Raw genomic sequence first — 22,079 nt, forward strand, 5'->3', positions numbered from 1 at the left:
GAAGTGTGAAGTTATTCACTTTGGTAGGATAAATAGAAAAGCAGAATATATTTTAACTGGTGAGCGATTGGGATATGTTGGTTTTCAGAGAGACCCAAGTATGCTTGTACATCAAAGTTAACATACAGCTACAGCGAGCAATTAGGAAAGCAAATGGTATGTTAGCCTTTATTACAAAGGAATTAGAGGATGTTAGCAGCCTATGTGGCAATAATGGATAGACTGTGGGCCTCTAAAGTCCCAGAAAAGTGCTGAAAATGTTATGTTGTAAACAGTTGTGCTTTAACTTTCCATTTACTTCCAAGGTGGAAGAAAGTTGGTGTCTCAAAAGTAGCTAATCAGCATTTCTACCTGGATACAAGCACATGTGATTTAAGTTGCCATGGAGATGAGCTTTGAGAGGAGCAGTGTCTTAAATCATAGACCAGGTTAGCCTGCCTGGAACTGGGAGAAGGAGAGCAGCTAGAGGTTCACCACACAGGAATTTGCTCATGCTCTGATTGAAAAGACCATATGAGCATTTAAAACAAGGCTGGAAGATTTGTCTAGCTTGTGCTGGAGGAAGAATTCCCAGGGGAAAAAGCTCACTGTGAAAGACAGTTCAGAGATTACAAGTTCCCAGGCTGGGAAAGGAAAAGAACAGAAGTAAATCCTTAGGAGCTAAGAATTGCCTTGGACTGGTTCCAGGAGAATTGAATGTTTACTTAAAGGACAGTGTAAAGTATATCTGTGAAGTCTGGTTGTGGTAAAAGAAAAAAATGGGAATGTTCTGTTTTGTGGTTTAAATAGCATGTTTAGTCAATAGTGCTTTTAGTCTTTTGTTCCAGTAAGTATTAAAACGGTGAAATCTTGTCATGTTATCAAGTTATCAGTCTTGCCGGAGAACATGACATTGTCTTAGAGGAAGTACAGTGTTTACTAGGCTGATTCCTGGGATGTAGGAATTCTCCTAGAAGGAGAGATTGAGTAGACTAGGCCTGTATTCTCAAGGTCAAGAATGAGGCATGATCTTATGGAAAATCTTAAATTCTTAAGAGCTTTGACAGGGTAGATGCTGGGAGGATGTTTTCTCTAGCTGGGGAGCCGAGAACTAATGGTCACAGTCTCAGAATAGAGGGTCAGCCATTTAGGACTGAGATGAGGAGAAATTTCTTCAAAGGGTTGTGAATCTTTGGAATTTACCCACAGAGAGCTGTGGATGCTCAATCATTAAGTATATTCAAGAGAGATTGATTGACTTAGTTTCCAAAAGTCTATCATGGATATGGGGATGGTGCAGAAAGGTGGAGTTGAGGTACTGTAGATGATTAACCATGATTTTATTAAATGGCAGAACTAAATTGAAGCCTAATGGCCTACTCCAGCTCCTATTGTAAGGAACATATCTTTTTATTTCAGTTGGACTGTTGTAAAGAACATATCTTTTTATTTTCTGTTGGACTGTGGATTAAAATTACAATGGCAGCAGGTTGAAAGACATGTCCACTGGAACAGGATGAGAGATATATACAATATTGCAGCCCTGGAACAGAGTGTGCCAGGAAAGACAGGATGGTGCCAGAAAGGAGTCCTAGACCAAGGGAGCTGCTTGGCAACAACGTTTAATTGGCTCCTGACCAGGTGACCAGGTTTTGTGACAGCAGTGCAGCGGAATAGCTCCTACCCTGAAAGGAACGAGACCTGAAACCTCTTTCTCCTGTGCATGGAAGATTCCAGTGATTCCACAATAGTAGCTAGTTGGCATTTTCTCCTCCTATCTCTATAGCCTGCTGTCCCTCTGAAAATCCCTGTCAAGAGGCAAAAGGGAAATTCACTGTTGGAGGCATTGAAAGGCAAGTGCTCAACCAATGAACTAAATACTGAAAGTGCTGGAAGACCGCCTTGTGTCATCAACAAGAACTGAAAAGAATTTGGAAGACTTCGATCAAAATCAATCCATCGAATCCTGTACTCCAGAATTGGTGCTATTGAACTGTTTTACCCACCTTTAAAATCCATGATTTGTGTGTTGTGTGTGTGTGTATAGAGATTTAAGAAGGGGGTAGAGTTTAAGTTATCATGTTAGAAATTAGTAGTTCATATTTCTTTCTTTTGCCACTGGTTAATTTATTCAATAAACTGTTACTTACTTGTTAAGTTTACAAACCTAGTGCTCGTATTCTCTGAATCTAAATTAAACAGGTAGAATTGGAGCAATCAGGTGGTTTGGTCAAACTTTTCACATTTGCCGCAGCTCTGGGAACAATGGGGCTTGATATTACAGTGTACTATCCCCAGTGAGTTGTGACACTATTTCTTATGTTCTTAAGCATTTTGCTGATCAACTCAACAGAAAAAAAGCAATTAATCAATCGCAAGGATTTTTATTCTCCCAGGTAGCCAGTATGTTTGTAACTTACATACCTGTGTAGTATGTACGAGGGAATCGATCCATAGATTTCAATCACCACCATCGGCTAAACTCAGAAAATTAGTTTTGTAAATAGTTACAACACTAAATGAGTATTGAGTGTGTACAGTTCCTGTAGGAATAGTAAACCCACAGCCCAGAGCTTAAACAACAGTGACTGTTAAACTCTATTTTCACAATATGGGATTTTACTGGCCTTTTGAGGATTGCATTGTGATGTTTTCATTTTCTTCGATACAAGACAGTGGTTTATTTTTTCTTAGCTGAGTAATTTTTGTAAAATTCCAGAGTTTTTAACTATTGTTTTCAGGTATCAGATTCTGTGATTCAGACTACTTTTCCATGAAAATCAAAAATCGATATCTCTCACCATAATTCAACAATTGGAGAAGGGGAGCAAAACAGCATTGTTAATATAAAAACTATGTACGTGTAGTTATATTTCTGGGTACCCTGACTTCAATTCCACAAAATGAGATGAATTGAAAGCAGCAACATCCTTAATAAATATACTTGATTCATAGGTCACAGCACAGAAGGAGGGCATTCTGCCTGCTGTGACCATGCCGACTCTCTGCAAGAGCAACTGGTCTTTCCCCACTTCTCTGCCTTTTCCCAAAGCCTTGCAAATCCTTTTTCTTCACATAATTATCCATTCTCTTTTGAAAGCCACAATTGAATCTGCCACCACCACATTCTCAGGCAGTGCATTCCAAATCTGAACCACTCGCTGCATAAAAACGGTTCTACATACATATGAATTAGAAGCAGGAGTTGGCCCTTCGAGCCTGCTCCGCCATTCAATAAGATCATAGTTGATCTGATTGTAACTTCAAATCCACATTCCTGCCTACCCCTGATAACCTTTCACCCCCTTGCTTATCATGAATCCATATACCTCTGCCCTAAAAATATTTAAAGACTCTGCTTCCGCCACATTTTGAGGAAGAACGTTCCAAAGACTCACCACCCTCTGAGAGAAGAAATTTCTCAACTGTCTTAAATGGACGACCCCTTACTTTTAAACTGTGACCCCTAGTTCTAGATTCTCCTGCAAGAGGGGAAACACCCTTTCCACAATCACTCTGTCAAGACCTCTCAGGATCTTGTATGTTTCAATCAAGTCACCACTTGCTCCTCTTAACTTCAGCAGATACAAGCCTAACCTGTTCAGCCTTTCCTCATAAGACAGCCCGCCTATTCCAGGTATTAGTTTAGTAAACCTTCTCTGAACTTCTAACGCATTTACATTCTTCCTTAAATAAGGAGACCAATACTGTACACAGCACTCTAGATGTGGTTTCATCAACACCCTGTATAACTCAGCTTTATGGTACTTGAGAAGGAGTTTTCTTTGTTTGTTTTGATCATAAGATGTAGGAGTAGAAGTAGGCCATTTGGCCCATCAAGTCTGCTCTGCCATTCAATGAGATCATGGCTGATCCTTAACTCCACTTTCTTGTTTTTTTTCCCCATAATGCCATGATTCCCTTACTGATTACAAATCTGTCTATCTCAGCCTTGAATATACTTAACAATCCAGTCTCTACAAGTAAAGAATTCCACAGTTTCACTACCCTCTGAGAGAAGACATTCCTCCATATCTGTCTTAAATGGGTGACCCCTTATTCTGGGATTGTGCCCTCTGGCCCTAGACTCTCCCACAAGGTAAAACAACCTCTCAGCATCTACCCTGTCAAGCCCCCTAAGAATCTTGTATGTTTCAATAATGTCACTTCTCATTCTTCTAAACTCCAGTTAGTACAGGCCCAACCTACTCAACCTCTTCTCATAAGAAAACCCCTCCATACCCAGGATCAACCTAGTGAACCTTCTCTGGACTGCCTCCAATGCCAGTATATCTTTCCTTAGATAAGGGGACCAAAACTGTTCACAGTATTCTAGGTGTGATCTAACTAGTGCCTTGCATAGTTTTAGCAAGAAAATTTTATACTCCATTCCCTTCGAAATAAAGGCCATAATTTCATTTGCCTTCCCTATTACCTGCTGAATTTATGTTAGCTTTTTGGGATTAATGCACTAGGACGCCCAAATCTCTCTCTGCTGCAGCTTTCTGCAGTCTTTCTCCATTTAAATAATATTCCACTCCTCTTTTCTTCCTGCCAAAGTGCATAATCTAATTTCCCACATTATATTCCATCTGTTAAGTTTGTGCCCACTTACTTAACCTGTCTATATCCCTCTAGACTGTGTCATCTTCACCACTAGCCTTCCCACCTATTTTTGCGTCATCCACAAACTTGGTGATAGTACATTCACTTCCTTCATCTAAGTCATTAATATATATTGTAAATAATTGTGGTCCCAGCACTAGCTACAGGTTGCCATCCTGAAAATGCCCCCCTTATCCCAACTCTGTCTTCTATTAGTTAACCAATCCTCTATCCATGCTAATGCACTACCCCCAACACCATGGGTTCTTAGCTTATTAAGTAGCCTTACGCGCAGTACCTTATTGAATGCCTTTTGGAAATCCAAATGTATTATAACTACTGGTTCCCGTTTATCTATCCTGCCTGTTACCTCCTCAAAGAATTCTAATAAATTTGCTAGGCATGATTTCCCCTTCATGAAGCCGTGCTGACTCTGCTTGATTATATTATGCATTTTTAAATGCTCTGCCATTACATCCTTTATAGTGGACTCTAACATTTTCTCAATGACAGATGTTAAGCTAACTGGCCTATAGTGACCTATTTTTTTGTCTCCCTCCCTTTTGAATAAGGACGTTACATTGGCAGTTTTCCAGTCTTCTGGGATTTTTCCAGAATCTAAGGATTCTTGGAAGATTACTACCAGTGCATCCACTATTTGTGTAGCTGCTTCCTTTAACATTCTAGGATGCAGCCCATCAGGTCCAGGGACTTATTGGCCTTTAGCCCCATTAGTTCCCCTAATACTTTTTCTTTATTGTTATTTTTTTCCTTCCCCGCCCCCCCTTGCCCCTTGATTATTTAGTATTTTTGGAATGCTATTAGTGTCTTCTACCGTGAAGACTGATGCAAAATATTTATTCAACTCCTCTGCCATTTCCTGGTTTCCCATTATTATTTCCCCAGCCTTATTCTCCAAGGGGCCTATGTTCACTTTGGTCTCTCTCTTCCTTTTTTTTATTTATTTAAGAAGCTCTTGCTGTCCATTTTTATATTTAGCTTACCCTCAAAAGTTTATTTTTCCCCCCTGCATTTTCTTGGTCATCTTTTGTTGGATTTTAAAATTTTCCCAATCCTCTACTTCCCAATCTACCACTAATCTTTGCCACATTGTATGTTTTTTCTTTCAATTTGATATTATCCTTAACTTCCTTGGTGAACCATGGTTGGTTTATCCCCTTCCTAGAATCCTCTTTCCTTGCTGGGAATCCTTCTTCCTCCAAGGTCATTTCTTGCTATCGTGTTTATTCCATCTCGTACTACCAAAGCTACCCCACCACCCTTTCCTTCCTGCCTGTCCTTTCAAAGTCACATACCCCTGAATATTTAGTTCCTTGTAACCATGTCTCCATAATGGCTATAAGATCATACCCATTAACCTCTTTTTGTGTCATTAATTCATTTATTTTTCCTCCTTTGATCCTATCTGCTGCTTTTTAAAAAATGTTTGTGCACTCTGTCCCTTCCTGTCACACTCTGGGTATCATTACCTAAATAGCTGTCCTGCAATGCTGCCATATCCTTTTGCTTTGTAAGCCTACATATCCCCTCTCCAGAACCCTCCCCTCCCCCTCTCTCTATTTGGTTTAAAGTCCTCTCTACCGTTTTGAACTGCAAGGCTCTTTAATTAATGAAAAGCTGGAAGACAAAAAGGCAATCATGTGGCAGAGGCAAACACAAAGATTGAACCTGTGGTTTTGTTGGGGAAAGGTTGAGAACAGAAGGCTACCCTAACACTGGCTCTCTCCCTCTCTGCTTTGTGAAACCCATGTGTGGTTCTTGACCTGTAGATAGATAATCCTCATCTTAGTGTAGTTTGTCTGCATAACTTTGGACTTGCTGAGACAGGAAGAATTGGTCCAGCTATACTCTCCTCCACGCTGAAGCATCGTTGGTGAGTTTCCCGACAGCCATGGGCCCAGTGGCACATCTTCGCCCAAGGGAACCTCAGACCGATGGCCTCAAACCTCAGTGAACTTTAATTTTTTTTCTTTTGAGGAAGTGTTTTTTCCATCCGCCTGACTCTGCAGAAGATTACCTGTGTGCCTTTTGTTTGTATATGTGTGTGCTGGGGAGGTTTAAAAGGGTTAGTTGGTTACACTTCCAGATTACAATTGTGTGTCAACCAGTTCTTGAAACTTGTTTAAAAGGAGTTTTGTTTTATAATAAATTAATCATTGAGTTTTTGAAAGAAGCCTGGTCAGAGTCTCTTTCCTTCTGGGTACTAGAAGTATAGGTAAACAATTGGCCATTTTGGTGAGAAAATTAAACATTTAACCTAACGGTACGGCCTGCGGAGTAGTGGGGCTTGATAATTTTCCCACTCCTCCCATCCCGGTCGCAACAGTAGCCTCATTCCTTGTGTCCTCTTCATTATTTATTTTCCTACCTATCTTTGTATCATCAGCAAATTTAGCAACCATACCTTCGGTCCCTTCACCTAAGTCATTTATATAAATTGTAAAAAGTTGAGGCCCCAGCATTGATCCCAGCACCACTTATAACATCGTGCCAACCAGAAAATGACCCATTTATGCCTACTGTTTCCTGTTAGCTAGCCAATCTTCTAAAGGAAGCCATTTTTGAAATCAGGTTACAAACTTCTTTACGAATCGATGAAAATCATAGACAGAGGTTCTGTGTGGTCAGCAGAGAGAAAAGGCTACTTGACTTGGTGAGCTGCCACAGCTGGATGCAGGAGGGAGATGGCCTCTTGTCGAAGAAATGCATCCAAGACCCTCCTATGGATTCCAAGAAATTTGCTCTGGTTTGGTCAGGGGGAAGAATCATCAATGGAACAGGCTTTACTGATGCTGGTGGATTTAAGAAACTCTCAGAAAACTGAGGAAATTGCCTGGACACAGACACTTGGAAGTTACTACTCGGTAAAATGGGGATATGTCAACCCACTGTTTGCTAAAAGGACTGTAATTCTGTGGAAAGTGGGATATGTGATAAAATATAATCCGCCTACAGAAAAGAAAATATTGTTTAGTCATTGTTACAGTAAAGGTTTTAACACATGAAATCTTGATGTGTCACTCTTTCAGCTATAAGATAGAAGTTCAATTTCTTTTTAAACATTATCAGTCTCTGCATGGATCGTAACACTCGTGAATCTTTTCTGAATTCTCTCCAATGCCGTCACATACTATTTAAAGTATGGTGCCCGAACTGAACACACTGCTTCAGCTGAGTCAAACCAGTGTTTTATACAGGTTCTTCATAACATCCTTGCTTTTATATTCTCTGCCCCTATTTATAAAGCCCAGAATCCCATATGCTTTATTAACAGCGCGCTCAACCTGCCTACCGCCTTCAGTGATTTGTATACATATACCTGCAGGTCCCTGTGCTCCTGCACCCCCTTTAGAATTGTACCCTTTATTTTACATTGCCTCTCCCTGTTCTTCCTACCAAAATAAATCATGTCACACTTCTCTGCATTAAATTTCACCCTCCACTTGCTCGCCCATTCCACCAACCTGTCTGTCCTTTTGAAGTTTATCCCCCTCACAGTTCACGATACTTCCAAGCTTTGTGTTATCTACAAATTTTGAAAATGTGCCCTATACACCCAAGCCTAGGTTGTTAATATTTATCAAAAAAAGCAGTAGTCCCAACACCGACCATGGAGAACCCCACTGTACACCTTCCTCCAGTTCAAGAAGCAAATGTTCAGCACTACTGTTCCCTGGTACTCAGTCAATTTTATATCCATGCTGCTACTGTGCCTTTTATTCCATAGGCTTTGACTTTGCTGACGAACCTGTTTTGCGGCTTATATTTGAAGTGAATGCAGATATACAATATAAGTTGATAATAGTTCTTTTTAAAGAAGTTGCCTCAATATCCAGTTGTGACTGATATTGGTTTTAGAAATAGTTATGGATTATGATGATCAGATACTCCTCTATGTTGCTGGGGCACAGGAGGGAATATTGCCTGTAGGACAACAGACCAGGTTGGAAAATTTCCTGTGACTGACAAAAGCAGAGATTTAATCCTGCAGCAAATAGGAAAAGGCTCAATCATTTTTAAAATAACTTCAGATGGAGTAAATGTGAACTAAAATTTGTTTTTATAAGTCGCTTGTCTTTGGGAGTTGCAGATACCTGGAACTGTTCTAATTCATCACATTTTCCAAGATGCAGTCACTTCATTAATATGTAGATTAGCCAGGAGCAGGAGCTTTTAAGTTCCAATTGAATTATATGCAAACTCTTTCGAGTTATCAACAGTCACAGATTGCAACTCTTTCGAGTACAATCACAGTTCCTGGTTTCCGGGAGTGGAACATGAACCCACAACCCTCTGGTTCAAAGGCGAGGGTGCTATGAACTGAGCCACAGCTGACAAGTCTTGTTAAATAAGTGAGGTCTAAACGAGCTGTGAATTGAGATATCAAACGATTCTGTGATGAGGTAAACTATTGCCTGAATTTTGATGACATCCCCTTATTCAAAGGATTTTTAAGATAGGAAAATATATGGCAGTCTTCTGCTATATTGTCAGTTCATCTTCTGAATTGACATTTGGAACCCCTTGGGTACCTGCCTAGAAGTAGGATGTCTATAAGATGTTCTTTCCTCTAAAAGTTTTGCCAATTATTCAATTGTAAGAAACCTCCAAGCTCCTCTGGTTTGAGGCTCACTTCCTGCTCCCTTGATCCCATTCCCACTAAACTCCTGTTCATACAACTTCCCTTCATGGGTCCCACGCTAGCTAATGTAAATAGCTGCCTGTCCTTAGGTATTGCCATCCTGCCTTTAAAAACTGACTTGACCTCCTTCCGCAAAAGCTTTACCCATAAACTCACTGTCCTTACTAACTAGTGCCATATTTCCAATCTTCGTTGACTCTTTGAAGTTATTGAACATGTTGTCCCTCAGTTACATGCATGTGGCTCCAACTCCCTGTTGAATCCCTTTAATAAGCATCAAAATGGCTCTCAGTAAAACAGCAAATGAATTCTGTGACTATAGCCTATTGTCCCTCCTTGCTATTTTCTACCTCTTTGCAGCCTTCAGCATAACCAACCATATCATCTTCCTCATACACCTATCCTCTATTGTCCAGTTTAATGGAAATGCTCTCACTTGATTTTGCTTCTATATCTGATAGAAACCAGGACGTCTGAAGCACTGGCTTCCATTCCCGGGCCTAAACTGTCACCTTCAAACTCCCTCTGAAGTCTATCCTTAGCTTCCCATCCCTTATTCATGACCTTCCCCTTAGTGACACCATTTGCCATAACATGAAATTGGCTTTTGCATGTAAGCAGACACTTAGCACTGCTTCTCCACTGTCTTTGTGCAGTTGAACTGCTGGTCTGAGCGTCCAGTGATGAGCCATAACTTCCTCCAGCCAAACTTTGGATAGACTGAAGCAATCATTTTTGGCCAGTGCCACATATGATTACCCTCATGTTGTCTTGTGCCTTCCCTAACACATATATTGGGCTAACCAGATTATTCATAACCTCAGTGTCCTGTTCAACCCTAAACTGAACACCCAACTGGACATCCTGTCTACCACAAAGGCTGCCTACTTACTACCTTAGCTTATCTGCTGAAACCCATAAAGGCGTCTGTTTCCTCAGACTCAGCATAACCCAGCACACTCTTGGCTGGCCCTCTCCATGCTCTGAAAACTTCAGCTGACCAAAGCTTTGCTGCCTGTATCCTTTCCCACAATATTCTGCTCGCGTCCCCATTCTTGCTGCCCTACATTGGCTTCCAGCCCTTTCATGCCTCCAAATTAAAATTCTCATCCCTATGCTTAAAACAGTTCATGGTTGTGCTGCTCTTTACCTTTAAGCACCTACGGTTGCTGGCAATCTTTCCATTGCTGTTAATTGCACATCCCCATCCCCTCCATTATTTCAGTCAGTTATCTCTCTCATTCTGGAAATAACCTCTCTAAACTGCCAAAGCCCATTTCTTTGACCAAATATTTGGTCTGTCCTCCTTTGGCTCGGCATCCTTTTTTACTCTGCATCTTTATGATGCACCTTTGGACATTTATCTACATTAAAGCCACTAAATGCATGTTTTTGAGAGTAGAGCTGCATGATTGACGGCGATGGAAGTCATAGGGTACCCACAACTTTGGTTATGTTGGTGCAGAATTTCTCTCCTGCAGTATTTTTCCTTTTGTCCCCCAAACATTCCCCCTCATTCCCAGTGTACCAGTGTGAAACTGACACCAATTTTCTCTTTTTTTTAATCATTCATGGGACGTGGGCGTCACTGAATAGACCATTTATTGCCCTTAAATTTGTTAACTCCAATTTATTTCACACATTGTGGGTCTGGGGTAATTAATCTCACTCACCTCAGTCACTTATGTGACTTTGTTGACACCTGTAAATACTGCCCAGCTACTTTGTGTTGCTGTTTTTATAATTTGTCACGGCGTGACTGATATTTAGGTGGCAGTGCAAATTTCAAAACTCACTCCTGTGACATCAGATCAGTTACTGTACCTTTGTTCCATTGTGCTTCTTGGTTAGCAGCTTTTCATTTGAAAAATGTGCATGCTGCACCTGGGACCACAGTCCATCTGAAATATCCTCAAATCATCAAACTTTGTAAAAGTCCTGATGGGATTAACCCTGTGAATTAAATTGCTGTCTATTGAGAATTTGTAGAAAGAAAAGAAGCTAACGCCACAGGAATTGTTATCCAGTTAATTTCACTTTATAGTGTCCCCTCAATTTCGGGTCCTGTTGAACAAAAAGCCTCTTTGGAATTATGAATTTCTGTGACAAAATGCCTCAGCTCAGAGGGCTCTTGGTGTTGACACGCTTCACCTAAACTACTTTCACTGAATTGTCACCGGGTGGGGTGGATACCATCTTTATGATACATGGTGAGGTGTTAATACTTGATGTGAAATGCATTATGATGGCTAGATGTGGAATTCTTAGCCACTGATTTACATGTACTCCTTTTTGAGATTTAAAAAAAAAATCTGCCTATTCCAAGATATAATGTATATCTTGCAATAATTTTAAGCCTGTATAAAGCAGCTTTAATCTTTTATGGATGCAAAATAAATATCCTGATGTACCAGTAAATAGTCATTGGTTGGTCTATCTGGCTAATCAGTTTGGTTGATGCACTTTTCCTTAGGAAGGAATATTCAAATTACTCTAAGTAGTCATTCATCAACTTATTCAAAAGATATGAAATTATTGGCAGGAAAAATGGCAAGGGCTTTACACTGCATGACTCACAACTCAACCCAGAGTTTCTCACTGAGGGGTGGATTATGTAATATGCATGTTATATCCATCATGTGGCCCAATCTATAATGAGACATAACAACACTGAAGTAATGCATCACTGTCTGCAGGGCAACAGTAACTATTTGTAGAGCCCTGTAATCTATGAATCAATTACAGGTGAGTATACTTTTCAATGCCTGTGTGTACTTAAAAATGAAAAATAATCTTTTCCTCTGTTCTTCCACATCTTAAGAATATGGGTTAATGAGGAAAGTGTTGTTGACTTATATGAATATTGCCAGTAATTTATATGAACAGTCTAGTTTTGCTTCCTGTAAGAAGCCCCTTCTTTCCACCGTAAAGAAATGATATTCCTTGCCAATATGTTTACCTTATAACTAAAGAAGACTTTTTTTCAACTAAAATTGTGTAGATAGGTTTGAATGTGGTTAATCTTTTATTACCCAAGATTGAATTTTTGATTTAAAATGGCCTGTATTTACACCATGTACATTGACTACCAATTTTACCTTTTTGAGTTGGTGCATTTCTGATCTGCTAGAGAAACGTTTAATTGCCTTGAAATCTAAAATGTGGTGACCTGTATCTTTTCTCTACTTTAGAATTTAGGTTGATCCACCTCTTTTTCATTTCAGGCGCAGATTTCTTTCTTGCAAGGGGAGAGGAAAGGCCAGGAGAACCTGAAGAAGGATTTGGTTAGAAGAATTAAAATGCTTGAATATGCTTTAAAACAGGAAAGGTGTGACTTTTAATTTTTTTATTGGTTCTGTAATCTGGATGAAGTTAAAGTATACTTCCAGAATAAAACTTTTTATAAATACTTCCCTTTGAATATTCTCATTATTGTGAAACAAATATTACAAATGGTTCCTATAGATTTATATCTGTTCAAGCTGATCACACAACGTTCTGACAGTTTCAGTGTGGAATTTTAGTTTCATATTTGTAATCATAAAATAGCATCAAGTTTATGCATTTAATGCTGGAAATACTCAGGCTTGGCAGCATCTGTGGAGGGAGAAAAAAGTTAACATTTTACTGCCTTTATTTCAGATTGCCAGCTGCCTTATTAGTTTGCTCTTGTATTAATGTTTTGAAGGCTGTGTAGTGGTATTTCTATACTTAGTGAATCTAAAAAAAACTGTTTCAAGAATTTTGAAATTGTTGGCTCCATAGATTTTTCTGTTTCCATTTTAATTGGCATTCAGAATGGGGGCAGGCAGGAAAGTGGAGTAGTGGCTTTAAGGCCACAATTGGATCAGCCATGACCTTATGGAAAGGCGGAGCAGACTCAAGGGGCCGAGTGCCCAATACTGCTTCTAATTCTTATGTTCTTATTACCCATATACAGCTTATGTTCTTATTACCCATATAAAGCCTGGACAACATTCAGACTTAGGCTGATAAGTGGCAAGTAACATTTGTGCCACACAAGTGCCAGGCAGTGACCAGCTCCAACAAGAGAATTAAACCATCACTTTTTTTATATTCAATCACTGAATACCCTACCATCCACATCCTGAGACCTTTAACCAGAAACTGAACTGGACCAGCTGTATGAATACTGTGGCTACAAGAACAGGTCAGTGGCTGGGAATTCTGCAGCAAGTAACTTGCTGTCAACCTGTGCCCCAAAGCCTGCCCATCATATACAAGGCACAGGACAGGAGTGTGATGGAATACTCCCCACCTGCCTGGATGAGTTCTGCTTCAACAACACTGAAGAAGTTCAACACTACCCAGGACAAAAACAGCCTGCTTGATTGGCATCCTGTCTTACATCTTAAACATTCACGCCCTCTACCACCATAGTGGCAGCAGTGTGTACAAGATGCCCAACAACTTAGCAAACCTCCTCTAACAGCACCTCCAAACTCCTGACCTCTTCCACCAAGAAGGACAAGGACAGCAGGCACATGGGAACACCACCACCTGTAAACTCCCCTCAAAGCCCCACACCATCCTGACTTGGAACTATATCACCGTTCTTTCGCTGTAACTGGGTCAAAATCCTGGAACCTGAGAGGTGATCATGTTGAAACATAAGATTTCTAAGGGAACTTGATAGGGTGGATGCTGGAAGGATGTTTCCTCTTGTTGGGAAAGCCTAGAACAAAGGGCACAGTATAAGAAATAAGGAGTCTCACATTTAAGACAGCGATGAGGATTGTTAGACTTTGGAATTCTCTACCCCAGAGGGCAGTGGAGGCTGGGTCATTGAATATATTCAAGGCTGAGTTAGACAGATTTTTGATCAACAAGGGAGTCAATGGCTATGAGGGGCAGGTACGAAAGTGGAGTTGAAGCCACAATCTGCTCAGCCCTGATCTTATTGAATGGTGGAGCAGGCTTGAGGAGCCATTTCTTATGAACTCCCTTGATAACTAAGGAAAGGGTAGGGCCGATCAGAGATGTACGAGGTAACTTGTGCTCTGATGCTGAAGATGTGTGCAGGGTTCTCAATGAGTACTGTCTCTGTCTTCCCTAAAGGAGAGGGATGAAGCAGGTATTCTAGTTAAAGAGGAGCAGTGTGAAATAATAAATACAATAAGCAATATGAGAGAGTATGTATTGGAGGGACAGATATCCGTGAAGGTGGATAAGCCACCAGGGCTGGATGGATTGTGTGCTAGGAAGCCAGGGAGGAAACAGCAGATGCTCTGAGGATCATTTTCCAATCTGAGACACAGGCGAGGTACCAGAGGATTGGAGGCCTGCAAACGTTGTACCATTATTTAAAAAGGGCGCGAGGGATAGACCAAATAATTATAGGTTGGTCAGTCTGACTTCTGTGGTTGGGCAAATTATTAGAATCAATTCTGAGAGACAGGATAAACTGTCACTTAGAAAGAAACGGATTAATCGGGGATAGTCAGCATTTTTTGTTGGGGAAAGCTGTGTCTTACTAATTTGTTGAATTTTTTGAGGAAATAACAAGGTGGATTGACGAGGGTAGTGCAGTGGATGTTGTCTACATGGATTTTAGTAAGGCATTTGACAAGGTCCCACATGGCAGACTGGTCAGAAAAGTAAAAACCCATGGGATACAGGGGAACATAGTGAGTTGGATTCAAAATTGGGGTTCAGCGACAGGAAACAAAGGATAATGGTTGATGGATGTTTTTGCAAATGGAAAATGGCTTCCAGTGGTGTTCAACAGGGCTCAATGTTGGGTCCCTTGCTGTTTGTTTTGTATATTAATAATTTGGACTTAAATGTGGGTGGCATGATTTGGAAATTTGCAGATGACACAAAAATTGGCTGTGTAGCTGGTAGTGAAAAGGTAGCTGCTGTCTCCAGAATGATGTCAGTGGTTTGGTTGGGTGGGCAGAAAAGTGGCAGGTGGAATTCAGTCCAGAGAAGTGTGAGGTAATGCATTTGGGGAGGGCAAACAAAGCTGGGGAATACACAATATATGGGAGGATATTGGGAGGGGTAGAGAAAGTGAGAGACCTTGGAGTGCATGTCCACAGGTCCCTGAAGGTGGCAGGACAGGTGGACAAGGTTGTAAAGAAAGTATATGGAATGCTTTCCTTAATTGAATGAGGTATAGAATACAAGAGCAGCAATGTAATGATGGAACTGTACAAAACGCTGGTTAGGCCACAGCTGGAATTTTGTGTACAGTTCTGGTCACCACATTACAGGAAGGACATAATTGCTCTGGAGAGAGTAAAGAGATTTACAAGAATGTTGCCAGGGCTTGAAAATTGCAGCTATGAGGAAATACTGGATAGGCTGGAGTTGTTTCCCTTGGAACTGAGGAGGCAGAGGGGTGACCTGATTGAGGTGTAGAAGATTATGAGGAGCCTAAATAGACAGGTACCAAATTGGTGGATAAAGCTAAAGACAGCATCTAAAAACAGGAAGACATAACCAGGCTTCCAGGAGTGGGTGGATAAATGGCAAAGAAAATTCAGTGTTAGATGATTCATTTTAAGAGGAGGAATATGAGGAGAAGCTCTTGCACTTGTGCTCTGGCTGACTGGAATATATTGTCATCATGTGACTTTGGTAGATGGAAGTATATACAATATATATCGAATATATCAAATCGAGACTCATGCAATAAAGTAGCTGAAAAATGTAATGAACATTAAGTAAGCAATAAACAGGCAAATAAAAAGTACTCAGTACGGTATATTTACAGTAATTACAGATGTACTAACCTCAGTGTTGTAAATGACAGAGACCCTTCTGAGCCCTTAAAACAAAATGAACAGATGAAAAAATGACCCTTGGGTTTGCCAGTACCTGCCAGATTTGGAAGTCAGGGTAAGAATAATATTGAGGTTACGTAATGCAGCATTCTACAGGAGATGCCTTTTTTTAAAACTATTCAAAACTTCCTGTGGTTTTGCATGTGACACAGAAAGTTTTCAGAACTGTCACATAAAGAAAGAAGGTTCCTGAAAGTTAGGTGTCTTATTGCAGAATGGAATTCAACTAGCCTCTATAACCCAGCTACTTGCTGCCTTTTATTTTTTTCCCCTGGCTATGGAGTCTAGAATTAGGAACCTCAGTTTCAGAATAAAGGTCAGCCATTTGGGACTGAGATGACGAGAAATTTCTTCAGTGAGGGATGTGAATCTTTGGAATTATTTACCCCAGAGTATTATGGGTTCTCAGTAATTGAATATGTTCAGCACAGAGGTCAATAGATTTTTGGACACTGAGGGAACCAAGGGATATGGGGATGGTGCAGGAAAGTGGAGTTGAGGTAGATGATCATCCATGACTAAGCCGTCGAATGGCCTATATATAGCTTGCTCCTGTTTCATTCACAGCATCATGTTACTCTGCTGTTTTTTTTTAATCTGAAACTAATTTAGCTATATGTATGATCCTCTGGCTCTCTGAAAATCCTTCTCTGAACTTATCTTGACTTATCTTTGTTTTGACATCAACAGTTCTATTATCTAATTTTCTGTGTACAGTGAATGGTCTGGATATTGTTATTCCCAGAAGGATTTGTGTGTGTTGCATTAATTCAGGATAACTTGATTTTTAACTAGAAGCTAACAATTGTGTAGGTATCAAATAAACATTTTCCCCATCTTTCTTTCAGAGCTAAACACCATAAATTGAAATATGGGACCGAGCTCAATCAAGGGGATATGAAGCCTCCAAATTATGACTCTGGTAAGATATGAATGCTGAAGATTGCATTTCACAAAAAGGTAGCAAACACATCTCTAAGTATCATCAAAATGTTTTTGTCATTGAGTTGTGAAATCAAGTGTTAGGAAAGACATTAGATTTGGCATTAGATCTAAACCTTCAAGTTACTAGGCTCATGGTGTAAGAAAGAAATAAATCAGTGAACTAGATTGAAAGATGCAGCGTGTTCTGTAGGATATTGGAAGAACATTTTGTACACTAATATTACTTTTCTATTTAGAAAAGTAAAGGTTCAACATTATTACATACTAGTATGTATTTGTGTGGGATAGTAGGATGAACCGTCCTTTGATCTTTGGGATTAAGACATGATATCTGTAAGAGTATTGCTGAAAAAAAAGACACATGCCACCTGAGCTTTTCGTCTTGCACTCATCAGAATAGCTCACAAATTACCAAACTAGAATAGGGGAACAACAATTTATACTGCATGAGAAGAGACAGCTGATTGGTTGGCAAGTGGACACTGGTGGAGGCGTTGCCATGGAGAATGCAGCACGGAACAATTAGCTGCCTAGCTTTGTTCAAATTCAAACCGGGTAGGTCGACTCTGGTCAAGGCATTGCCCTAGGGAATGAACCAGGGAATGACTGTTCCCAGAGCTTTTGTTTAGATGAAAAATGTGCAAAATGTGGATATGTTTCTCCTGTCTGCAAAGAACAGGGCCCTGTGTGTGATATTATGTGGCTTCTTGCATGTGTAAGTGAGCCACACTGCAAGCTTGACTGGCGATCTTAAATTGGTTTTCAGTATAATTCTTAGCACAATCAGGATTGTTTAGCCGGTGTTGTCCAATTGCGGAATCACATCTAATGTTGGACCCTGTGTTTCGAGTTTTGCAAGTTTGGGCTAGTTGGGTACGGTCAGTACTTTCCCTGTTGCGAACACCTGAAGGGATGTGCTGTTTAACATTATTTGCCAATAATTGGAACATATGACCTATATACCTGGCACCACATGGCATTGAAATTCATAAAACACATTGCTCATTTGTGTGATAGACAGAGCATCTTTTCGGCTTGACAGCAGCATCCTGTTAGTGGAGAATACCACACGTGTTGCTATTATATAGTAACAGTGTGCAACGGCTAGCTTCATCTGTTGCTCAAATTTGAGACACTTACCCTTCCAGGTAATCTGAGGTAAACTGGGCACTTTTCAGGACTGAAAGTGACAGTCTTTGGTTCATTCATGAGTTGACATGATGTACAGCAAGTGATGATCTAATCAGGGCAGCCATTATCCTGCAGGATGGCTTTGATGCGCCCTATTTCAGTATCAAGCTTGCATGGTGAGCGAATTGTTCAGGCCTTATTTACAACGTTGCCGATAAGACCATAAGACATAGGAGCAGAAGTAGAGCATTCGGCCCACCGAGTCTGCTCCACCATTCAACGAGACCATGGCTGATCTGATAATCCTCAATTCCACTTTCCTGCCTTTTCCCCATTACCCTTGATTCCCTTACTGATTAAAGATCTGTCTATCTCAGCCTTGAATATACTTAACGATCCAGCCTCTACAGCCCTCTACGGTAAAGAATCCCATAGATTCACTACCCTCTGAGAGAAGAAATTCCTTCTTATTTCTGTCTTAAATGGGCGACCCCTTACTCTGAGATTATATCTTCAGGTCCAAGACTTTCTCTCAAGGGGAAACAACCTCTCAGCATCTACCCTGTCAAGCCCCCCAGGAGCCTTATATTTTTCAATTAAGTCACCCCTCGCTCTTCTAAGCTTCAGTGAGTACAGGCCTAATATACTTAACCTCTCCTCATAAGGATATCCTGCCATACCCAGGCTCAACCTAGTGAACCTCCTCTGGACTGCCTCCAATACCAACATATCTTTCCTTAGGTAAGGGGACCAAATTGTTCACAGTATTCTAGGTGTGGTCTAACTAGCTACTTGTATAGTTTTAGCAAGATTTCCCTATTCTTATACTCCATTCCCTTTACATAAAGACCAACATTCCATTTGCCTTTCCTATTACCTGCTGAACTTGTATGTTAGCTTGTGATTCATGCACGAGGATCCCCAAATCCCTCTTTGCTACAGCTTTTTGCCGTCTTCCTCCATTTAAATAATATTCCGCTCCTCTATTCTTCCTGCCAAAGTGCATAACCGTACATTTTCCCACATTATATTCCACCTGCTAAGTTTGTGCCCTCTCACTTAACCTGTCTATATCCCCCCTGTAGCCTGTCAGCCTTACCACTTGCCTTCCCATCTATTTTTGTGTCATCCGCAAACTTGGCAATAGTACATTCACTTCCCTCGTCAAAGTCATTAATATATATTGTAAATAATTGTGGCCCCAGCACTGATCCCTGTGGCACTCCAATAGTTACAGGTTGTCATCCTGAAAATGCCTCCCTTATCCCAACTCTGTCTTCTATTAGTTAGCAAATCCTCTATCCATGCTAATATATTACCCCCAACACCATGGGCTCTTATCTTATTAAGGTACTGCACATAAGGCTGCTTATCGAACGCCTTTTGGAAATCCAAATATATTACATCTACTGGTTCCCCTTTATCTATCCTGCTTGTTACCTCCTCAAAGAATTCTAATAAATTTGTCAGGCAAGGTTTCCCCTTCATGAAGCCGTGCTGACTGCATGGTTATATTATGTATTTTTAAATGCTCTGCTATTACATCCTTTATAATAGACTCAAACATTTTCCCAATGAAAATGTTCAGCTAACTGGCCTATAGTTACCTATTTTTTGTCTCCCTCCCTTTTTGAATGAGGGTGTTACATTGGCAGTTTTTCACTCCTCTGGGACTTTTCCAGAATCTAAGGATTCTTGGAAGATTACTACCACTGCATCTGCTATGTGTAGCTACTTCCTTTAATATCCTAGGATGCAACCCATCACGTCTGGTGACTTATTGGCCTTTAGCCCCATTAGATTCCTTAGTACTTTTTCTCTAGTGATAGTTATTGTATTTATTTCTTCCCCCCCCCCCCACCTCACTCTTTTCCCCTTGATTATTTAGTATTTTTGGAATGCTTTTAGTGTCTTCTACTGTGAAGACTGATGCAAAGTATTTATTCAACTCCTCTGCCATGTCCTGGTTCCCCGTTATTAATTCCCCAGCCTCATTCGCTAAAGGGCCTATACTTACTTTGGCCTCTTCCTTTTTATCTATTTTAAAAAGTTCTTACTGTCCATTTTTAAATTACTTGCTAGTTTACCCTCAAAGTTTGTTTTCTCCCTCTTTATTACTTTTTTGATCATCTTTTGTTCGTTTTTAAAACTTTCCCAATCCTCTGGCTTAACTAATCTTTGCCATATTGTATGCTTTTTTTTCTTTCAATTTAATGCTATCTTTAACTTCCTTGGTTAACCATGGTTGGTTTATCCCCTTCCTAGAATACTTCTTCCTCACTGGGATATATCTTTGTTGTGAGTCTTGAACGTCTGCCATTGTTCATCAACCGTCCTTTCTGCTAAACCCTTTTCCCAGTCCACTCCAGACAACACTGCCCGCATTCCTTTGTAATACCTTTATTTAAGTTTAGCACAGTTGTTTGAAGACCCAAGTTTCTCACTTTCAAACTGAATCCTAAATTCCATCATATTATGGTTACTGTTTCCCAGGGGATCTTTTACTCTGAGATAATTTATTAAACCTGCCTTATTACACATTACCAGATCCAAAATATCCTGATCCCTGGTTGGATCCACAACATATTGTTCTAGGAAACTGTTCTGAATACAGTCTGAATTTTTGCTCGTGGCTACCTCTGCCAATTTGATTTTCCCAATCTACATGAAGATCAAAGTCACCCATGCTGCCTTTTTTACATGCCCTCATTATCTCCTGATTTATTCTCTGTCCTACAGTATAGCTACTGTTAAGGGACCTATAGATTACTCCCACCATTGCCTTCTTCCCCTCGTTATTTCTTACCTCAATGTATATGGATTCTACATCTTCCAATCCAAGATTATTTCTTGCTATCGTACTTATTCCATCTCGTGCTACCAAAGCTACCCCAGTGCCCTTTCCTTCCTGCCTGTCCTTTCGAAATCCACATACTCCTAAATATTTAGTTCCCAGCTTTGATCTCCTTGTAACCATGTCTCCGTAATGGCTATAATATCATACCGATTATCCTCACTTTGTGCCTTTAATTCATTTATTTTGTTCCAAATACTATGTGCATTTAAGTAGTCATTAATTTTGCCTTTTTACCATTTTTTCCCCCCTTGACCCTTTTTGCTGCTGTTTTTATGTTTGTGTACACTGTCACACTCCTGGGTATCATTACCTAAATAGCTGCCCTACAATGCTGCCATATCCTTTTGCTTTGTAAGCCTACATATCCTCTCTCCAGAACCCTCCCCCCTCTATTTAGTTTTAAGCCCTCTCTACAGCCCTCATTATCCAATTTGCCAGGAGACTGGTCCCAGCATGGTTCAAGTGAAGCCCGTCCCACCGGAACAGCTCCCTTCTACCCCAGTACTGGTGCCAGTGCCCCATGAACTGAAACCCATTCCTCCCACACTAATCTTTGAGTCACGCATTTAACTCCTTGACTTTATTTACCCTGTGCCTGTTTGCCTGTGGCTAAAGTAGTAATTCCGAGATTATTGCCTTAGAGGTTCCGCTTTTTAATTTAGCTCCTAACTGTTCAAATTCTTTCAGTAGAACCACCTTTCTAGTCCTATCAATGTCGTTGGTACCAACGTGGACGACCACAACTGGATCCCTCCCCACCACTCCAATTTCCTCTCCAGCCCTGAGGAGATGCCCTTAACCCTGGCACCGGGCAGGCAAACAACCTTTGGGACTCACACACACTCACGGCTGTAGAGAACAGTATCTATCCCCCAACTATACTGACCCCTACCACTACCATATTCCTATTTCCTCCCCACTTGAATGACTCCCTGTACCACAGCGCTGTTTGCTCATCCTCCTTGCAGTCCCCACTCTCATCCACACAGCTTTCAAGAACCCCATAACTATTGGACAATTGCAGGGGCCGAGGCTTCTCGAGCACTACCCCCCTGGGTCCTCATACCTGCCTCACCTGCAGTCACACCCT

At 40.6% G+C, this 22,079-nt stretch overlaps 1 protein-coding gene across 2 annotated transcripts in view; it reads left to right on the forward strand.

Annotated features, from left to right (window-relative positions):
• Positions 1–22,079, forward strand: part of strn (striatin, calmodulin binding protein) — a 118,642-nt gene that overhangs the window by 42,247 nt on the left and 54,316 nt on the right. For both annotated transcript variants that reach the window (XM_078541726.1, XM_078541727.1), the window contains exons 2-3: positions 12,472–12,575; positions 16,905–16,978. In XM_078541726.1, coding sequence (XP_078397852.1) covers positions 12,472–12,575; positions 16,905–16,978 — 178 coding nt within the window. The remainder of the gene's footprint in view (positions 1–12,471; positions 12,576–16,904; positions 16,979–22,079) is intronic.

This window comes from Cetorhinus maximus, chromosome 5, assembly GCF_964194155.1.
Source record: "Cetorhinus maximus chromosome 5, sCetMax3.hap1.1, whole genome shotgun sequence".
Lineage (NCBI taxonomy): Eukaryota > Metazoa > Chordata > Chondrichthyes > Lamniformes > Cetorhinidae > Cetorhinus > Cetorhinus maximus.